This window comes from Nicotiana tabacum, chromosome 11 (genome assembly GCF_000715075.1).
Source record: "Nicotiana tabacum cultivar K326 chromosome 11, ASM71507v2, whole genome shotgun sequence".
In the NCBI taxonomy this organism is placed as follows: Eukaryota; Viridiplantae; Streptophyta; class Magnoliopsida; order Solanales; family Solanaceae; genus Nicotiana; species Nicotiana tabacum.
In genome coordinates, this window is record NC_134090.1 from 108,280,850 (window position 1) to 108,300,178 (window position 19,329).

The following is a 19,329-nucleotide window of genomic DNA, read 5'->3' on the forward strand; positions in this document are numbered from 1 at the left end:
TCGCAGCTCGGACAGGTGCTCTGGATGTATCACGTGCCCCGCCTCGGCCTCATCCCCGTCCTCGGCCGCTCATGGCTCTAGCAGGGGGCGTGGGTGTCTGATCGTCGTGTTTAGCGGTGCGTGTCTTCACCATCTATGAGAGATTATAAAGACAAAATTTTAAATTTTGAAGTCAACAACTTCGCGCAATAAGGAATCAAAGAAGTGAAGTTTTTCCTAATAGTTCCATAGCCTCTCGAAGATAAGTACAGACGTCTCCGTACCGATCCGCGAGACTCAACTAAACTTGCTTATGACTTGTAACACCAATGAACCTAGAGCTCTAATACCAACTTGTCACGACTTCAATTTCCCTCCGTAGGATATCGCGATGGCACCTAGTCTCTAAGACTAGGTAAGTCTAACATACATGCAAAATTTAACTGAGATAATGATAAAACTTTCAAATTAACCAACCATTATCGTAAAACGACTCCGCAACTCTACAGAACAAAACTCCCAAAGTCCGATGATATTAAGTCACAAGCTCTACAAGGGTATACTGAACATCCCTATACAACAGTATCTATAAAAAGGGAAAATAAAATAGAACTAGATAGAGGGTGACTCCGAGGCCGGCGGACGCCGGCAGGTATACCTTGAAGTCTCTGATCCAAGCTCGACTCACTGGTGCCTAGTTTGATATAAAGTACCTGGATCTGCACAAAAAGATATACAGAAGCGTAGTATGAGTGCACCACAACGGTACCCAGTAACTATCAAGCCTAACCTCGGTAGAGTAGTCACGAGATAAGGTCAAGACCCTACTGGAATAAATAAGAAAACTGAATAGGTATATAATAGTAAGATAATAAAAAATAATGGAAATGATACAATGAAGAAATATAGCAAGAATAACTACATTGAATTAAGTCAATTAAGACCTCACGGAAGAAAACAAAGAATAAAATGCCAAGGAAACAATGCAAACAAAACACAAGTGATGTAATTGAAAGGTATCAACAAGAATCACTACCGAGGTACGGCCTCGTAGTTTCATATCACAGTCTTTCCTAATATCACTGCGGGAGCCTTACATTTAGTTTTGAAAATCATTTTTTTGAAATAGCTACCCGCGTTTTAGCCCACCTTATCACACCGCGTGGCTTCAAGTAGTTCCCCTACTAGCAACACGCGTATCACACCACGTGGCTTCAAGTAGTTCCACTACTAGCAACACACGTATCATGCCCACCTTATCTCACTGCATGCATTTCAAACCCAATCCTTATACCACTGCTTGTGTATTAATATCATACATATCACAAATCGCACCTCAAGTGCCCAATCCCACAACTTGCCAAAGAAATCTACAATTATAGTGTTTACACAATAAATAACCCATGGCTCAACCACAATATGTACAAGAGACTAAACAATAGCAATCGAAAGTGAATAGCTCAACAAGAATGGTATTTAAACAAATTTACAACTTTGCCTCAATGTGAATCATGGCCATTATAAATTCAACACCAAATTCAATAATAAGATATTTCAAGAAATAACAACTTCAAGTAAAGAGACTCAACATTAAATAATGAATAAGGAATTGAGAAAACAATAACTTCAACTAAACATGTAAAGACAATTAGCAAGTAAGAGATAAGACAAGTGTTAACGATGTCAAGTAAAGTATGTGAAGGTAGACTAATGATGGTGAATATAACATTTTATGGCAACTCAATTAAAGGCGTGGAAAGAATATTCATAGCTAAAACCGGTCAACTACAACATTTAGCCTGTGTACACACTCATCACATTGTGTACACAACTTTCACCTATCATAATTAACACAAAACAACACCAATCTTAAGGGGTAATTCCCTCACACAAAGTTATACAATACACTTACCTCAAAATACGCTAACTCAATCCACTAGTAAGCCTTTCCTGCGATTATCCAACTTCGAACGGCTCGAATCTAGCCAAAACAACTTCATACCATAAATACAAACTATAGAAAGCTATTCTGAACAATAAAGTTTCAATCTTTAAAGAGAAACAAAAAGTCAACTGAAAAAGTCAACTGAAAAAGTCAAGATGAAAAATGAAATAAACCCTCGTCTCTAGCCTTTTCTTCCCAGCGATATCTGCTTCTGCGGTCAAACTATCACACCTACGACCCCGCACCTGCGGAATAATCTATCACAGGTGCAGTTCCCACTAAGACCAGGCAAGTTCGCTTCTACGGGGAATAACGTGCACCTGTGCGTCCGCTTCTGCGACCTTAGGTATGCATAGCCCTTTCCACTTTTGCGATGCTTCTCTCGCACAAGCGAGTCCGCACCTGTGGCCATTCCACTGCAGGTGCGGTGACACGAGAACAACAATCCCTCAACAAACAACTAAGTCCAAACTTAGCCCAATTTCCAATCCTATTCACACCCGAGGGCCCCTAGACCCCGTCTGAATATACCAACAAGTTCCAGAATACCTGACGGACCTACTCGAGGCCAAAAATCATGTCAAACAACATCGATTCTACGAATCGCAACCCCATTCAAGGCTATTGAAACTATTAACATCCTACTTCCAAAACTAACGTCGAATCATACCAAAATAACTCTGATTGACCTCAAATTTTGCATACAAGTCATAAATGACATGACGGGCCTATTCCAACTTTCGGAATCAGAATTAGAATCCGACCCCCATATCAATAAAGTCAACTTCTTCTCAAACTTCTCAACCTTCCAAACCTCAACTTTCTAACTTTCGCCAATTCAAGGCGAAAACGATCTACGGACCTCCAAATTAATATCTGGACATGCTCCTAAGTCTAAAATTACCATTTCGGAGTCGTCTATACGAAAGTCAAACTACGATCAATTCTTTCAACTTAAATTTCCAATTTTGGGACTAAGTATCTCATTTCACTCTGAAACTCACCCGAACCAAAACCAAACACCCCCGGCAAGTCACATAACCACGATACGAAATAGAGGAGGAAATAAATGGGGGAATGGGGCTAAAATACTCAAAATAACTAGTCGGGTCATTACATCAGCGTATATTTGTGCTTAGGGATGGCTATCTTTATTATGGTCAATAGATTTGTATTCCACAAGGGAGTTTGCGTGAATTTATAATCTGTGAGTCCCATAAGGGAGGGTTAGCTGGACACTTTGGGAAACCAAAGACTCTACACCTAGTTCAAGAAAACTTCTATTGGCCTAAGAGATTCGGGATGTCAATAAACTGGTTGAAAGATGTGAAACTTGTATAAAGACAAAAAATGCACAATTGCAATTCGCGTCTCCTCTGATAATTCCTACTCAACCTTCATGGAATTTGGGTTAGTCCTTCCAAGGACTCAAAGGGGTAAGGATTTCATCTTCATTGTTGTAGATAGATTTTCGAAGATGGCTCGCTCTATTCCTTTGCGATAAGACCTCGGATGCAACAAATATTGATGATCTCTTCTTTGATAATATTGTGAAATTGCATGGAATACCCAAAACCACTATTTCAGATAAGGATTTGAGGTTCCTAGGTCATTTCTGGAGGACTTTATGGGCTAAACTTGGTACTAAGCTAACACATAGCACTTTTCATTATCCCCAAACTGATGGGCAAACTGAAGTTGACCATCGAAGTTTAGGTGCTTTGCTTCATTGATTAATAAAGAAGAATCTCAAAGAGTTGGAATTGTTATTCCTACTATTGAGTTTGTTTTCAACAAGTCAACTAACTGCACTAAGGAAAATAGCCCATTCAAAGGCATCTATGGTAAGAAACCTCTAGGACCACTTGATCTTTCTCCTCTTTTAGTTACGCATTCTTTTAGTGGAGATACTTCTGATCAAGTGAAGCAACTCAAGAGACTACATGAGAAAGTTTGGGCACATATCGAGAAGCAAAATGCTAAATACAAAGAAAAGACTAATACGCATACGAAACATATGGTGTTCAAGGAAAGCGACCTGGTTTAGGTTCATATGAGTATGGAGAGACTTCTAAACCGCATGTTTTCGAAATTACAAAAGCGAGTTGATGGACCTTTTAAGGAGCTGTAAAATATTGGTGATAATGCTTATTTCTTGGAGCTTCCCAATGACTTTAAATATCACCTATCTTCAATGTAGCATATCTTTCTCCCTACTATTTCGATGACTCGAGGCCGGGTCCTTTTCAACCAGGAGAAAATGATGAATATACAAATCAAAACATGATGCTAGAGAAGCACAAGTGGAGGCTACATTTTCTACAACAGTGGAGGCTTATTGGGCTCATAAAGGTGCCAATGAATTTGAAAAGTTAGGCCATAAATTTAAAATGCTTATACTAATTAGTCTTAGATCAATTGAGGCCAAGAATCTCAAGAAAAGTCCAAGAATCCATTCAAGATTAGGTCTTCTTTTCCTTCAAGATTTGAATTTCCTTTTCTTAAATATTAGGATTTCCTAATTCTTATTTTAGTAAGATTATATTTATAGTTCTAGTCAAACTAGGATTGCTAGCTGATAGTCCATTCCTACTAGAATTCTTTTTTTCTATGTTAGTTAGGATAGACTTTTTTAGCCTTATTCTTATTCTAGTTTAATTAGGATTAATTTTCCTTAACCTTATCAATTTTACTCATTGTAAGGGCTATTTAAAGGGCTCAATATACTGAAAATAAATATTGGCGATTAGTTGTTCTAAGCTTTTGCTTCAAAAATGTGATTGATCTTTTATTTCGTACTTTTTTCTTTATTCGACGCTTCTTACAATCTTGCGGGATTGAGGAACGAGTAGTTAAGGTTCTTTTCATCTTACATTCTTCTCACGTGAATTTGAAGAACGCTTTCGCTAGTTTTGTGAAAAAATTTAGCGGAGTGCTTTTGTTTTATCTCTCTTCTTTGTACTTGAGAGGTACAAAACCTTGAAGTTACCTTTCCACTATCTTCATTCATGTTTATTTGATTCAGACAGTACTGTATTTATTTCAGATTTGTATTTATCACTCATTAGAGCTCAAGTACTCAGTGACACTAGTTCTGGGGGTTGTATGTTGTGTCGATATTTCTACTTTAGTTTCGACTTTATTGTCTATGTTATGATTATATTTAAGAATTATTAAAGTTATCTCCACTGTAGTTGAGTATTTAGTAATAGTACTAGTCATGGTTCACCTAGCTCGCGTGTTAGGTGCCATCACGATCTTTGGTGAGATTTTTGAATCGTGACATACTTCATTCATTTTGTTCTCCAACCCTATCCTTCCCTCTATTCTGGTTGAAACCACGAAGGCTCTGATACAAAAAAATGTTGAGAAATCAAAATTTTTCCTAACTTTAATTAGTGAATTTTCAATTAAGAACAACACTTTAATAATAGAATGAGTTCTACAAGTTAGAATATTAATACGCCTAATAACGAAGGTATTTCGAAGAATCTTATCCTCAAAATCTGTCAGAGAAAATTCTACCAAATCAATTGTCAGCCTTCCCTTCTTCTTAATGCAAATATAACACAAAATAACTACCTAAGTAGCAAGGTAACTACTAAAAATACATAGTAATAAATAAAGCAGTTATATTTAGGCCTTATTTTCACCCTTCTTCTACTATTATAAACCTTAATAACTAACATATCTAACAGTATACTTATAGTATTAATTGTTAAAGAGAAGATTTTATTTTACTTTAATAGAGTAATCAGAACTCCATGTAGCAATTCGATATACATTCTAAGAAGTTGCATTTTCCTTTATTTTTTTAATAACTAAAACAAATCTTTAATAAAATTTATACAGTTTTTATAGTCTGTATTCATTAATACAAGGTACATACAACATGCGTATCCAAAATCTAGTAGTAGTTATTAAATGGACAAGCACTTATATATAAGAATAGCAACATTCATAACATATACCAATATGTCTGATCATTAGGTTACCTTTTTGTTAATTGGATTAGGACTGTTATTCTCATTACATTTCAAGCATTTACTGCTTTCCCTTGCATATTTTTTTTTAATATACATGCCTACTTTAGCTTTAGTCTATTTAGTCAAAAATCTCATCTTTTTCATACGCCAATAGCCGTCACACTTCCATAGTAGGACCTTCTATGAAGTGATCCTAGGAATCCATAATCGAGGGGCAGAGTCCCATTCATTTACTTTACTAAACATCATGATGGGGACTACCCAATTAAATCTACACAATTATTAGCAAAAGATGGACCTGATTAATGAAAAGCCTCAACAGCCAAGGATAAATACAGAATTCAAGTCGTTAATTGGACTTGTTTATTGTATTGGTATAACGAAACAAAACATCAAAATAACCGTTAAAACATAAAGGTTGAAAAGCTTGTTTGATAGGAAAAACACATCTAATCAATATTTAATATTTGGATGATTAAACGAACTCTCAGAAATTGTGAGTTGTATAAAGTAACTTTATAATCGAAATAGCAACAAACATTAAGAACTTATATTGAAGAAGTACTATAGATGAGTCAAAACACTTGAGTGGGTCTGAATTTGATACTCTCGACATACAGAAATGCGAGAGTAAACAGCACAGGACAGGTAATAGATAGAGTATTCCGAGTCTCATGATAAAATCAAACAGAAGATTGAAGATCCTTAAACGAGCCAGAGAACAAGAAGCAATGCTGCTATATCTCCTGGCTCAGGAAGCTCCTGGTGCCATATGTATAAACATTCAGTCAGCACGAATTTTGTACATTCGATATCAACTGAGTAGAAAAGTTTAGAGCAGAGTTTATGCACTAACGTCCATAAGTAGAATATTTTTGCCATTGGTATCCTCCCCTCATTTACTTCCACAGCTTTCGCAAAGACATATTCTTCTCTGTCTCCTTCTTCATTACCTTGGCAACTGCCATCTCAAAATCTTCTTGTGTCACGTGTACCCTCCTCTCCCTTAGAGCAAACATTCCTGCTTCTGTACACACAGCCTGTAAACAGATCATAAGATGCATCAAAGGCATGGCAAAATATAAGCAAGCGAAGCGTCAGATGGCACAATCAAAGTAGAAGTCACACAAGTCTCTCACATGCTAGATCACAAGTTCAACCGCTAAACTAAGCATGCTCTCAAGCAATCAAAGTGCACATTAAAAGGATATGTCAGATATCAATTAAAGCCAAAAAGACATTTAATCGCTGCACACCTTAAGTTCTGCCCCAGAAGCGCCATTCATCTTCTCAGCAATTTTCTTCAAGTCAATCCCTCGCATCAAGTTCATCTTCCTGGAATGAATCTTCAATATGTCGAAACGGGACTGCAGAATAATGAGAACATAAATGACTAAGATGAATCATCAGAGGGTTATAGAAATAACGATAGAAGGCATGCAGCTCTGTGAGGAAGCAGAGAGGTAGATATTGCCGCATCCTTTCAATCATGTTTAAACACCTCTTGTACTATACTCCCTTCCGTCCTTTTTGTCTGTCGTTTAAGGTTTTGGGTAAAGCCACAGATTAAAAAGACCAGCAGGAGTAATGAAAAAACAAGAAAAGTAAGCAATCACAAAGGGAAGACCTGAGAACCATGAACCGAGTAACAGTATATGAAACCAATGCATACTCATGTTAACATCTTACTGTCTTACAAGCTATGAGGAACCATACCTCTTCATTGGGATTTGGAAATTCGATCTTCCTATCAATCCTTCCTGGTCTCAGGAGTGCTTGATCCAGAATATCTATACGGTTTGTAGCCATCAAAACCTGTAGCCAGGACCCTTCTTTTTCAGCTTAGCAATCTCAGAATAATACACTTGTAAACTAGGCAACATGCAAGTGATCCAGATTGACAAAACTTGCCTTAATTTTGTTTGATGCCTCAAATCCATCGAGCTGATTAAGAAGCTCCAACATTGTCCTCTGCACTTCACTATCACCGTTGCCACTTCCTGATTCCATTCTAGCAGATCCGATACTGTCTATTTCATCCATAAAAATGATAGAAGGAGCATGTTCCCTGAAATACATTCAAGACCAGGCTTTTCTAAAGCTAACTGTATAACAAGAGAGCGAAAATGAAGCACTGAGGTCCATAGACCCAAAACAGAAAAAGCAAAAATTGTTCAAATAATTTTACCTACTTCTCCAGAATAGGAATGTCCAGCAGTTTTTTGGGAAGTTTTATAAAGTTAGCAGTTTTTATGGTATTACAAGCTTCATGCCCCAACTTTCAAGCAACAAGATAGTTTCAGATATTAGACATCCATGAATTCTTATTCATGGAGCACAAATGGCCTAGGGTGTCTGTGAACTTTTGTGGTTACAAAAACTGCTAGAGGAATTGAGATTGTCTGAAAACGGGAAACTTTCCTTATTTAGTGATAACAAGGCTGCAATTAGTATAGCTCATAATCCAATCCAGTATGATCGAGCAAAGCAAGTTGAGATTGATTGACATTTGATCAAAGAAAAAGTTACAAGTGGCATCTTAAGTTCGTTCCATGTGTTATCAGAAAAGCAGCTAGCTGATATGTTTACCAAAGGTCTCAACAAACGGACTTTTCAAACACTGGTTTGCAAGTTGGGCATGTGCGATATCTTTGCACCAACTCGAGGAAGGGTGTTGATTAATTAGAGATTTCCTAGCTCAATTGTAGGAGTAGATTGATTCTAGAATATTTCCTTCACTATAATTAATTGTAATTGATTGTCTTTCCTTATTTAGTCTTAGGACTTATTGTATAAATACCTATTCTCATGGGATGTAAAAATACACACAGAAATACAAGAAGCCTTCTTCTTAAAATCTTCAAGCTGGCATACTTGTGCATTTCATCCATATCAATCACGAATAATGAAAGAATGAAAAAGCACATCTGCAAATAGGCACACCTAATACATGAATATTCATGCTGCCTACTGCAAAAAACCCTCCCTTTTTCTCTGTCGCCCACAAAAATTAACAAATTGCAGTAATATATCATAGGCTAACCCAATGTAAGGATCAAATTTGACCTTAGCAGCTCAACATAGTGAGCTAGAAATGGCTGTCCAATGATTTGGATGTAATAAGATCAGAAAGATGCATGACAGAACTGATTATGTAATAAAAGTTGTGGACATTAGAGATACATATGTGTTGAGTACTCAAGCTACAATGAAACTTAACCTGGCCATAACAAAGAGTTCTCGCACCATACGAGAACCTTCTCCAATATATTTCTGCACCAACTCAGAACCAGAGACCCGAATGAAGGTACAATCAGTATGATGTGCAACTGCCCTAGCCAACAATGTTTTTCCAGTACCTGGAGGCCCGTAAAGAAGCACTCCCTTCATTAGAAAAGGAGGAGATAGAATAAGCACACATAAATTTGTCCAACCACTGTTATGCTTAAATACTGATGGAAGAAATGGAGAAAACATGGTATATGGTGAATAACTGAATATACCTTAGGTTGAGCTATTCCAAGAGACTCAAACAGCTCAGGATGTTTAATGGGAAGCTCAATAACCTAATGCATAAAAGGCCAAAGTTCAAAAAGGTTACACAAATGTACAATGCATCAAAGACCAAGGTCTCAGGATAGATCATAAAACTAACTAAACGCAATAACACAATGAAGGCAAAACCTCCTTAATCTCTTTAATTTGCTGGTCAAGGCCACCAATCATGTCATAAGTGGAATCAGGCACTTTCTCAACTTTCATTAGGTTGACCAAAGGATCCACTTTGCTGGGCAAAATTAGATGGAGAACATAGATGTCATTGCGGAGGGCTACTCTGGTTAATGGAGTAATCTTTGTAATGTCAATATTCTTATCAATATCAACAACATATTTTCCTTCAGGATGAACCTGGCACATAACACAAAGATAAGAAAATAAGCATATGGAAATTAATTATAGATGTATAGAAAAGAGGGATAAAGAGGTATGAAAACTATCAACATTTCAAGTTGAATAAGTATTGGTAAGTGGATCCACAGAAAACTATAGAAACACTGCATCCTAATCATTGTGCGACGCGCAAGGCTTTTTCATGGAGTTCTGACTGATATAGAGTAGAAATTAACAAGCTTCAGTAATTCTTTTTGATAAGGAATTAACAAACTTCAGTAATCATTCACATTTTTATGTAAGGGAGGATATTCTGCACTGTAGCCTAGTATCTTTGCTCCTCAACCCAGCTTCTAAAATTTTCTTTCGTCATCCTTCATTTTTGCATTACGATCCAAACAAAAATAGCAGTAACAAAATTACTTTGGGTTACCAAAAATTAGAGCAGATTAATAAACTCAATGAAGCAAAATCATTTCTGCCCATACCCTATGAATAAGTAATAAATAATAAAAGGTTCTCATCATCACCCTCTTCTAGGAGGTCATGTAAAAGCTACTTGATAACATTTATTTAGATCAAAATTTGAAACAGACAGCGGATGAGAATCTTAAAATATAAGTTGTTTATATTCATCATAATTCATATAGAGCACACACATGGAATGGCACGCTTATCATTGTCTCATAATTGTTTAAATTCTCTCCAAGCAGAGGTGGAAGGTAAACAAATATTGAATGACATGCTTTAAAGTTTAATAAAAAGGTAGAAACATCTTTTAAGGCTTTGTTATTCGTTCAAATACTATCATGAGGCGTTGAAAGAGGGCAAATACAAGCAGCGATAAGATAACTGTTATTCAACGCAACTATTAAAGAATTGAATTTGTCACCATTAATGCTGGAGGGAAGAAATAGAAATAAAAATTATGATGGACAGTCAGACACAATAAACCAAAGGAGGATCAACATTAAGATAGAAACCCAAACAACTCATGAAGTGGGAAATAAGATCATTAAGTCAAGGAATAAGCTCCTGAGCATAATAACATATCAACGTTAAAACTTAAGCTGAGATGACCATTTATTGCCCCAGTCAACTCAAAAAACCATTACAACCTTTCATCTGTGACGATGGTCTTCAAAAGCATAATATGCTTTTAACTTGTTGTATAATTTTTTTTTGAATTGGTAACTATTGTATATATTAAAAACATCAGTACATAGGTTGCACTGAAAACCAGATTTACATGGAGAGGATTAGTAGATGTTCTAATTCGAGACCTAGCAAGATCCTAGTATGTCTATGATTGTCAATATATCTTCTATGTAAATCTGTTTGCACCAAAAACAAAAAAGAAGAATACAATTGAGTTTGATCTTCTGCACTGGATTGCTTCTATCTTCAAAACATCTATTGTTCCTTTCCCTCCAAACTGTCAACCAGATACAAGTCGGGACAGTCCTCCATCTATCTTTACTAGTTGCTTCAGCTCCAGCTTCTTCCCAGCTATAAAGGACATCTTTAAGCATGTATGGCATTGACGATGAAATACCCCTAAGACTAATAAAGATTTTCCATAGTTGGTCTGTAATCTTGCAATGTAGAAACAAATGTGTGACAGTTTCAGCATTTTCCCCGCACAGAAAACATCTTGAGCACAGAGAAATTCCCCTTTTATGAGATTATCCTGGGTTAATACCGCCTCCTTTGCTAGTAGCCAAGTGAAGCAAGCTACCTTGTATGGAATCTTTGTTTTCCATATATGTTTCCAAAGCCATGGGTCCACCTGTTGATTATTATGATTCAAAATCTTATATGCATCCTTCACCCGGTAAACCCCTCTGTTGTGCCTCTTCCACCAAAGTGAATCAAAACCTTCCTGTAATCCTTTAAATGCTTCCAGCTCTTTGTAAAGGTCAGCTAATCTTGTTATCTCCCAGTCATTCAACTGTCTTCTTAGAGCGATTTCCCATCCTTGATGACTCCTCATATCAGCTACTGTCTTATGCTGGTTTTGTGCTAAACCAAACATATCGGGGTATCTTTCCTTTAAGCTTCCGTTTCCTAACCAATTATCATTCCAGAATGATGTGTTCCTTCCGTTGTTCCCTCTTATGGAGGAGTGATTATTCATTATAGGCCAAAGTTCTCTGATGGATTTCCACACACTTACTCCATATGATGTTCTGACTTTTTTTGACACCCAGTTATTTTCCTCACCATACTTTGCTTTGATCACTTTGTCCCATAAAGATTGGGGTTCTTGAGAGTACTTCCATAACCATTTCATTCTAAGAGCCTTGCTATGATTCTTCAAATTCCTTATTCCTAAACCACCTTGTTTTTTATCCATTGTGAGTGTCTTCCATTTAACTAAATGGAAGACTTTTTTCTCCTTATTACCTTGCCAAAGGAATGATCTTCGGAGTTTGTCCAATCTCTGTAAAATGCCAGCTGGAATTGTGAACAAAGACATCATATAAGTAGGAAGTGAGTCTAATACTGAATTGATTAGAACTAGCCTGCCCCCCAAAGATAGGTATTGTGATTTCCATCTTGACAGCTTCTTCTCACACTTTTCTATGACTAAATTCCAGATTTCTTTTGATTTGGATCTTGCACCAAGAGGCATCCCAAGGTAAACAGTTGGTAGGGACCCAACTTCTCCTCCCAATATCTGTGTCAGTTGCTCCATGTTGTTAACTTCATTAATGGGAAAAATATTGCTCTTTCTCCAGTTGATGTGTAATCCTGACTCCCTCAAATAAGACCAAAATGATTCTTAGGAATCTAAGTTGGTCCTTTTCGGCATCACAGAAGACTAGAGTATCATCAGCATATTGGAGATGTGTGATTTCTAGATTGTTTGCCCCACTCCTGTTTACCTCAAAACCTTTAACCCATCCACTGACTTTAGCCGTTTTGATCATGTTGTTCAATCCTTCCATGGCTATAATGAATAGAAAGGGAGATAAAGGATCACCTTGTCTTAGACCTCTGTGTGAATGGAAAAAACCTTTAGGAGATCCATTTATGAGAATGGAGAATTTTACAGTAGATATGCAAAATTTCATCCATCTATTCCATTTCTGCCCAAAACCCATTAGTTCTAACATTCTGAGTAGGAAGCTCCAATTTACATGATCATAGGCCTTCTCAATATCTAATTTGCATAAGATTCCAGGTTCCTTCTTTTTTATTCTTGAATCCACAGCTTCGTTGGCAATCAACACAGCATCTATTATTTGTCTTCCTTTGATGAAAGTCATTTGTTGAGCATCGACAATTTTCCCTACCACCCTCTTAAGTCTTTCGGTTAAGACTTTTGAGAGTAATTTGTAGAAGTTCCCTATCAGACTGATCGGTCTAAAATCTCTCAATTCTTTCGCACCTGTCTTCTTTGGAATCAAATCTATATATGTTGCATTGAAGCTTTTCTCAAACATCTCCTGAGAATAGAAGTTGTTGAAGGCCGCCATGATGTCTTCCTTCAAAATGTCCGAACACTTTCTGAAAAAAACCATTGTGTATCCATCCGGACCTGGGGCCTTGTCACTTGCACACATCTTCAGACAGGTCAAAACTTCTTGTTCCTCAAAGTTACTCTGTAAAAACTCTCTTTCTGATTCAGAAATTCTTGAACTATTTTCGAAACTGACTGTTGGTCTCCACTCTTCAGGTTCTTTGTATAACTCCTTGTAGAATTCAGTTATCTCAATCTCTATTCTGTCTGGATCCTCGACTAATTCCTGTCGAATCATTAGTTGATCAATGTTGTTGTTTCTCTTGTGTGCATTTGCAGTACGATGGAAAAATTTTGTATTCTTGTCCCCTTCTTTGAGCCACAGAGCTCTTGATTTTTGTCTCCATACAATTTCTTCATTCTTGAGTTGTTCCTCAATCTCCATTAGAGTAGCTGTTTTCCTCACTGATTCCTCCTCTGTCAGCGCTCTTAGTTGTTGTGTTGTCTCAAAACATGCTAGTTGACTTAGCAATTTTGATTTTTGCAGTCCCAAATTACCTTCATAAACTCTGCTCCATTCTTTTAGCTTGCCCTTGAGAGCTTTTAACTTGCAAGCTAAAATGTAATCTGGTCTTCCTGAGAATTCAAAAGATGTCCACCAGTCTCTAATTTTGTCATCAAAACCTTCCACATTCAGCCACCAGTTTTCAAACTTAAAGTATGATTTAGCTTGTTCCCACACACCACAGTATAGAGCCACAGGTGAATGGTCCGAAATCAACCTTTGTTGGATAGTTTGCTTGATGTTTCTGAAGCTTTCATCTCATTCTTCTGAAATGAGAAATCTATCGATTTTTGAAGCGGCTGTATGATTGTCCCCTTTGAACCAAGTATAGTAGCCTCCTTCAAGTCGTAGATCTATCAACTCCATATCTTCTATAAAATCCGAGAATTCCACCATCGCTTTGGACCTCCTTGAACATTCCCATTTTTCAGAAGGGTACCTTGTAACGTTAAAATTGCCACAAACCGCCCAAGGACCTTCCATCAATCCCCTCACTGCACCAATTTCTCTCCATACTATTTTCCTTTCTATTCTACAATTTGGAGCATACACTCCTGTTATGTGACATTGAAAATTCTGTAAAAGAGCCTCAAACTTGCAAGTCAAAGTGTATGCACCAGTCTGTAACACCTCCGCTTTCCATACTCTGCAATCCCATAATAACAAAATCCCCCCTCTCGTGCCGCTAGCTTCTAAACTTGCATACCTCACCCATCTACCACCCCATATTTGACTGACTATTTCCTTAATATCCCCCTCCACTTTTGTCTCTTGCATGCATATAATGTTTGCCCTCCAGTTCTGCACTTGACTTTTTATGATCTCCCTTTTCTTCTTGTCGTTTAATCCCCTTACATTCCAGGAAATTACTTTGATCTTCATATTGAAATGATTGATAGATCTCTTCCCCTACTCCTTTTCCCGTCACTCTTGAATTTGACATCAAACGAAGTTAAACCTTTTAATTCCAGTGATCCTTTGAATCTTTGTTTCTTCACCGCCAACTCTGTCTCCACCCTTCTAACCTGTCTACAACTGTCAATTTGCATTAGCAACTCCAATGCTTCTTCTTCATGGCCTTGAAAATCTACTCCAAACATTTTCCCCAATTTGATCATATTTTGATGGACCCATAGTGTTGCATCCATGTCTTTATCCATTAATGGATTGTGTTGCTGAACTGCAATAGGATTCACCTCCTCGATTTCCCAATCTTGGATAGAGCTAAAGTGTTTTAGTTGTTCCAAAGCACTTCCAACTTGATCTTCCCCCATTTTTGTGTTTGTGCTCTGCTCCCCTGCCTTCTGTTCCAGTCTTGCTATCTCTGCTCCACCTTCTGGCTGACTGCAATTGTTAAGTGTTGCCTTTGGCATACTTTCAAGGTTTTCATTGGGGATTGGGTCCCCTGGAGTGGACTCTTTTGCCCCCAGGTAAGAAGGTCCTCCCATTTCCTCAATACAAGGCTTCAGCCTAATATCATCAGAAAACTCACACGAGAGATCATTAAAAATGACTTGTGCAGCCAAGTCGGAGTCATAGGATTTCAGCTCGTTGTTTGTCGCTTTACTGCTCTGATTCATCGAACTCGAACCTTGTGTAAGTTGCACATTTGTCTTTCCTTTATCAGTGTTTTACAATATGGTGCACCCCACTAGATTGTTCAAATATCTCTCTATTTCAAAACATTGTTCGTTTTCTTGCATCTTCAGCTCATATCTTGTCTGTCTTTCAGCCCAGATTGGGATGAAAAATTTGATACCGTTTCTTTCAATCCCAACCTCATTGGGAGTCTTTCTGCCATCACCAACAATTTTAATTCTTGCCCACTTAAGATGATTTTTGAGATCAGTTTCTTCTTCAGTAGCTATCCATCCCCCACAGATATCTCCTATTTCTTTGAAGATCTTTTGTGACCATAGATGTAAAGGAATCCCCATGGCTCTAATCCAGCATGTTTCCTCAATTTGTGAGTTTGGAATGCATCCAGCAGTATGACTCCACCATTCCAGATGAAGCTTGAACTTTTTCCAACTCCATTCTCCTTGCATAATCTGCTCCGCCATGAATCTGTTTGGAAATTCAAAAAGAAACATGTTGCCTGTCATTTCATACATGTTTACTCCATATGCTTTGTTCCATGACGCACTAGCCCATCGCCTTATGTCTGCTAAAGTGGGTCTCTCGTTGATTTCTTTCCCAAAAAACCCGACAATGCATCTTTTTAGTAAACCAGAATCTTCGCTACCTGTCGGTTCCACAACAAAGATATCTCCATTGTTTATGCTGACCTTTGCCTCTCGAAGGGTATTGGATTGCCATTTACTCTCCTTGATTGCTTTGACATAAGGGTAGTTGTCCACAGTGATTCTAGGTGGGGCTGTGGGATTCATTTTGGGGGTCTGATGTATGAATATTTCTATCTTAGCTGCTATGTCTTTCCAACCTGCATTCAAAGCTAACTCTGGAATTATAATAACAGACCTCTTTTCTCCCTTCAGTGACAGAATGCTCATGTATCTTCCATGAACGTTGAATTTCCTGGTACAGAAATGTTCTGTCATATGTTCCTTGTACTTCCATCACTTCACTAAATTCATTTGATCTGTTGATGCTTCTTTAAGTACAAAACAAATCCATTACATTGCCTTTTTGCCCATGGATGAACGTCTCATCATGCTGCGACTTCTCTCCACCCATTCGAACCATACATCTTTGTTGGAATTCCATCTGGTGATGTCAAAAGATTTGAATCCTGCGTTGAAATAAATCCGGTTGTCTCCCATATTGTACCACCCAGCTGCTCAGGTTATGTAAACTATAAGGAGTGTTTGATGGTAATCACAGTTGAGCTGTTGATGTAAAAGATACTGAAATCTGGACTAAACAGAGGTTCCCCGCTCCCCGAAAAAAATAAAAGTCGCCGGAAATCTGAAAAAATTGTACAGATCTGGTCGGAATTATCAGTAGAGGAAGCTGTCCAAAAGAAGTTTTTTGAAACCCTGCCGGAAAAGGGCTCACACGCCCGGCGCGTGGCGATTAGGTCGTCGGTAGGTGCCGCGCGTGGTAGCGCGTGGCAGCTTCTTCGTCGGAAAAATTTCAGTGGAGTGGTCGGAATTTTGGGGGCTTTCTAATGGTGTTCATGGAAACCTAAGATTCCTTGTTCCCAGGCTCCTCGGGGAGTGTGCCTGAGAGCTTGACAGTAACTTATTGTATAATTTAGAGCCTCATCTTTCATTGCAATCACATAAGCACTTAAAAAGTTTTGATATAATCATGTTTGTGAAGTCATCCCACACAATGCTCCAAAAATGCAAGCTGTGTAGATAACTTCTTTTTTTTTTTTGGTCGCTGAAATATGCATACATATGTGTATCTGTGTGTGTGCACTAACTAAGAGAATATGCATTTCAAGTCAACTATTTTAGTGTGATCACAGAAAATCCCCTCATTCCCGCCACCTAGGAAGACCTTCAGGGGCAAAAACTATTCCTTTTAGCAGAAAAAGAATGCAAATCAATTCGACAAAAAAAGAGCTATTTCATTCATCTACAAAAACAAGCACTAAGCGAGCAAATTGCTAGCAAGCAAGTCAATCAAGCACAACAACAACAACAACAACTACCCAGTAAAATCCCACATAGTGGGTTCTGGGGAGGGTAATGTGTACGCAGACCTTACCCCTGGCCCGATCGGGACAGAGAGGCTGTTTCCGATAGACCCTCGGCTCGATAAGACGAAAACAGAGTAAAAAAAAATTTAAAAAAAATAAAAAAAAGGAGAGAACATGAAACATAAATGGTTGTTGCTACATGCATTAGTAACGTAAACATCACCGCGAACAGTGCGCCGCTAAATGAACCAACAGCAACATTTCCCAAGGAAAAACTCACAGAAGGGAACCAAAAGCACATGAACCTTAAATGATTGTGGATATGCATTAGGAAAATAAACATTGACAGGATGCCAAGGGAAAGCTCACAGGAACTTCTGTAATATGAAAGCATGTGTTTGACAGATTTTATATGGTAGGAAAAACACTTTGAATTTCACAGATAACAAGAAGTTTTTCCTTTCTTGGATAAGTAAGAAAATGACAAGGTTTAGATGCATTACTTACTTTAACTAAAACTTTTGACTTCCCCATCACTTTAACAACTTCACCAACATATGATCCAGGCTCCTGAAGCAATTGCAATTCTTCCTTAAGCATTCTCACTGGGCATACACATAGAAGAAAACACATCTTATGAGCCAAACAGAACACTGTCCCGTTCATAGACTGTAAAATTCCAAATTACAACTCAAAACGACAGGCATCAAAAAAAAAATACACCAATTTAAACTAAAATATCAGAAGGGTAAAATAGAAAATAGGATCTCTATAAAAGAGGAAAGAATGACAACTCATTCTTCTTGTTTAATCATCGGAATTAACTGGAAGTTTTTGGGGTCCATTAACACAGTGGAAGCAGTTACCGTGCTAAAAATAGAAATTGTTGGCTTTAACTTGAAAATTCATAATATAATAACGATTTCAGTTCAGATCAAATTCACATAGCAATGCAGTACGCGTAGCAAATAGCCCCCAAACGTAAACAGGGAAGGAATTTCTAAAATACAGACATCTAGGTTTAATAAAGTTCCGGTTTCGAGAATTGGAATGAACCTTTGGAATTGAGCTCATTGCGTTGGGCTTCAAGTCGATTGAGATTGTGAGTCTTGAGCCGGACCTGAAGCTGGAGATCATGGATATGCTGCATATAATACTGTCTCAGCCCTTCTCCTTGCTTCGTTCCTTTTGCCGCCGAACAACAACTCTCCTCTCTCTCCGTCTCCGTCTCCGTCCTCCTCTTCGCTACTTCCGCTGACGCCATTGTATTCAATCAAAGCAGTGCTTCTGAATAGTTTGGAGCAAAAGTTTCTTAAATATCACTGCTTCTTTTCTTGTTCGAGGGAAAAACATTAAGGGGTCGTTTGCAAAAATAATTTGGGATAAAAATTTAGTAATGTATTATAAAAATAATACCGGAATAATTTCTGATGATAAGTTATTCCAGAATAGTGAACTTGATAATACAAGGATTAATATAATATATCAATCAGCCAATAAAAATAATATTAGCATAATTTCAATATAATTAATCTCGGTATAGCTAATCCAATCATAAATTATTTTCAAACCAAACGACCCCTATGTGAATTACAATCCCTACTTTGTAGTTGCTTATTATCTAGTTTTTTTAATATCTATCTATATAAATTATGAAAAGGGGTTAGATTTACCATTTTAGTTATACTATTCGTCTAATGCACCTTTATAGTAACCAAAACACTAACCCCAACCAATCAGGCATGGCCACATCCCCACCCTCTCTCCCCATCGGAAAATCACCGCAACCTCCAGATACATCACAAATAGCGTCAACCAACGCTATGGAGGAAGACAAATCAGAACCAATCTCCTTAAAAGAAGTCCTACTGGACAAAAATCTTGCGT

General features: G+C 37.6%; 1 protein-coding gene across 2 annotated transcripts; it reads right to left on the reverse strand.

Annotated features, from left to right (window-relative positions):
- Positions 1-6,438: 6,438 nt before the first annotated feature.
- LOC107831822 (26S proteasome regulatory subunit 8 homolog A) lies at positions 6,439-18,892 on the reverse strand. 2 transcript variants are annotated; one of them, XM_075225362.1, is made up of 10 exons: positions 18,499-18,892; positions 17,950-18,047; positions 9,595-9,819; positions 9,414-9,476; positions 9,131-9,294; positions 7,822-7,978; positions 7,627-7,725; positions 7,167-7,277; positions 6,767-6,950; positions 6,439-6,672 (listed from the first exon to the last, which is right to left on the reverse strand). In XM_075225362.1, exons 1-9 carry the CDS (start codon positions 18,704-18,706, stop codon positions 6,810-6,812), a joined length of 1,266 nt encoding a protein of 421 aa, XP_075081463.1. In that variant the 5' UTR covers positions 18,707-18,892; the 3' UTR covers positions 6,439-6,672; positions 6,767-6,809. The 2 variants fall into 2 exon arrangements, with proteins under 2 accessions (XP_075081463.1, XP_075081462.1); XM_075225361.1 differs by having other exon boundaries at positions 6,439-6,950.
- Positions 18,893-19,329: the final 437 nt, after the last annotated feature.

Bases quoted from the DNA above. Each gene is read 5' to 3' on its own strand.
- LOC107831822 (XM_075225362.1), bottom strand. From the start codon at position 18,706: ATGGCGTCAGCGGAAGTAGCGAAGAGGAGGACGGAGACGGAGACGGAG. The intron at 7,726-7,821 runs GCAAGTTTTGTC...TCCTGGCTACAG, and splicing joins AGGCATCAAACAAAATTAAG to GTTTTGATGGCTACAAACCG. The intron at 6,951-7,166 runs GTGTGCAGCGAT...ATCTGTTTACAG, and splicing joins CTTCTGGGGCAGAACTTAAG to GCTGTGTGTACAGAAGCAGG.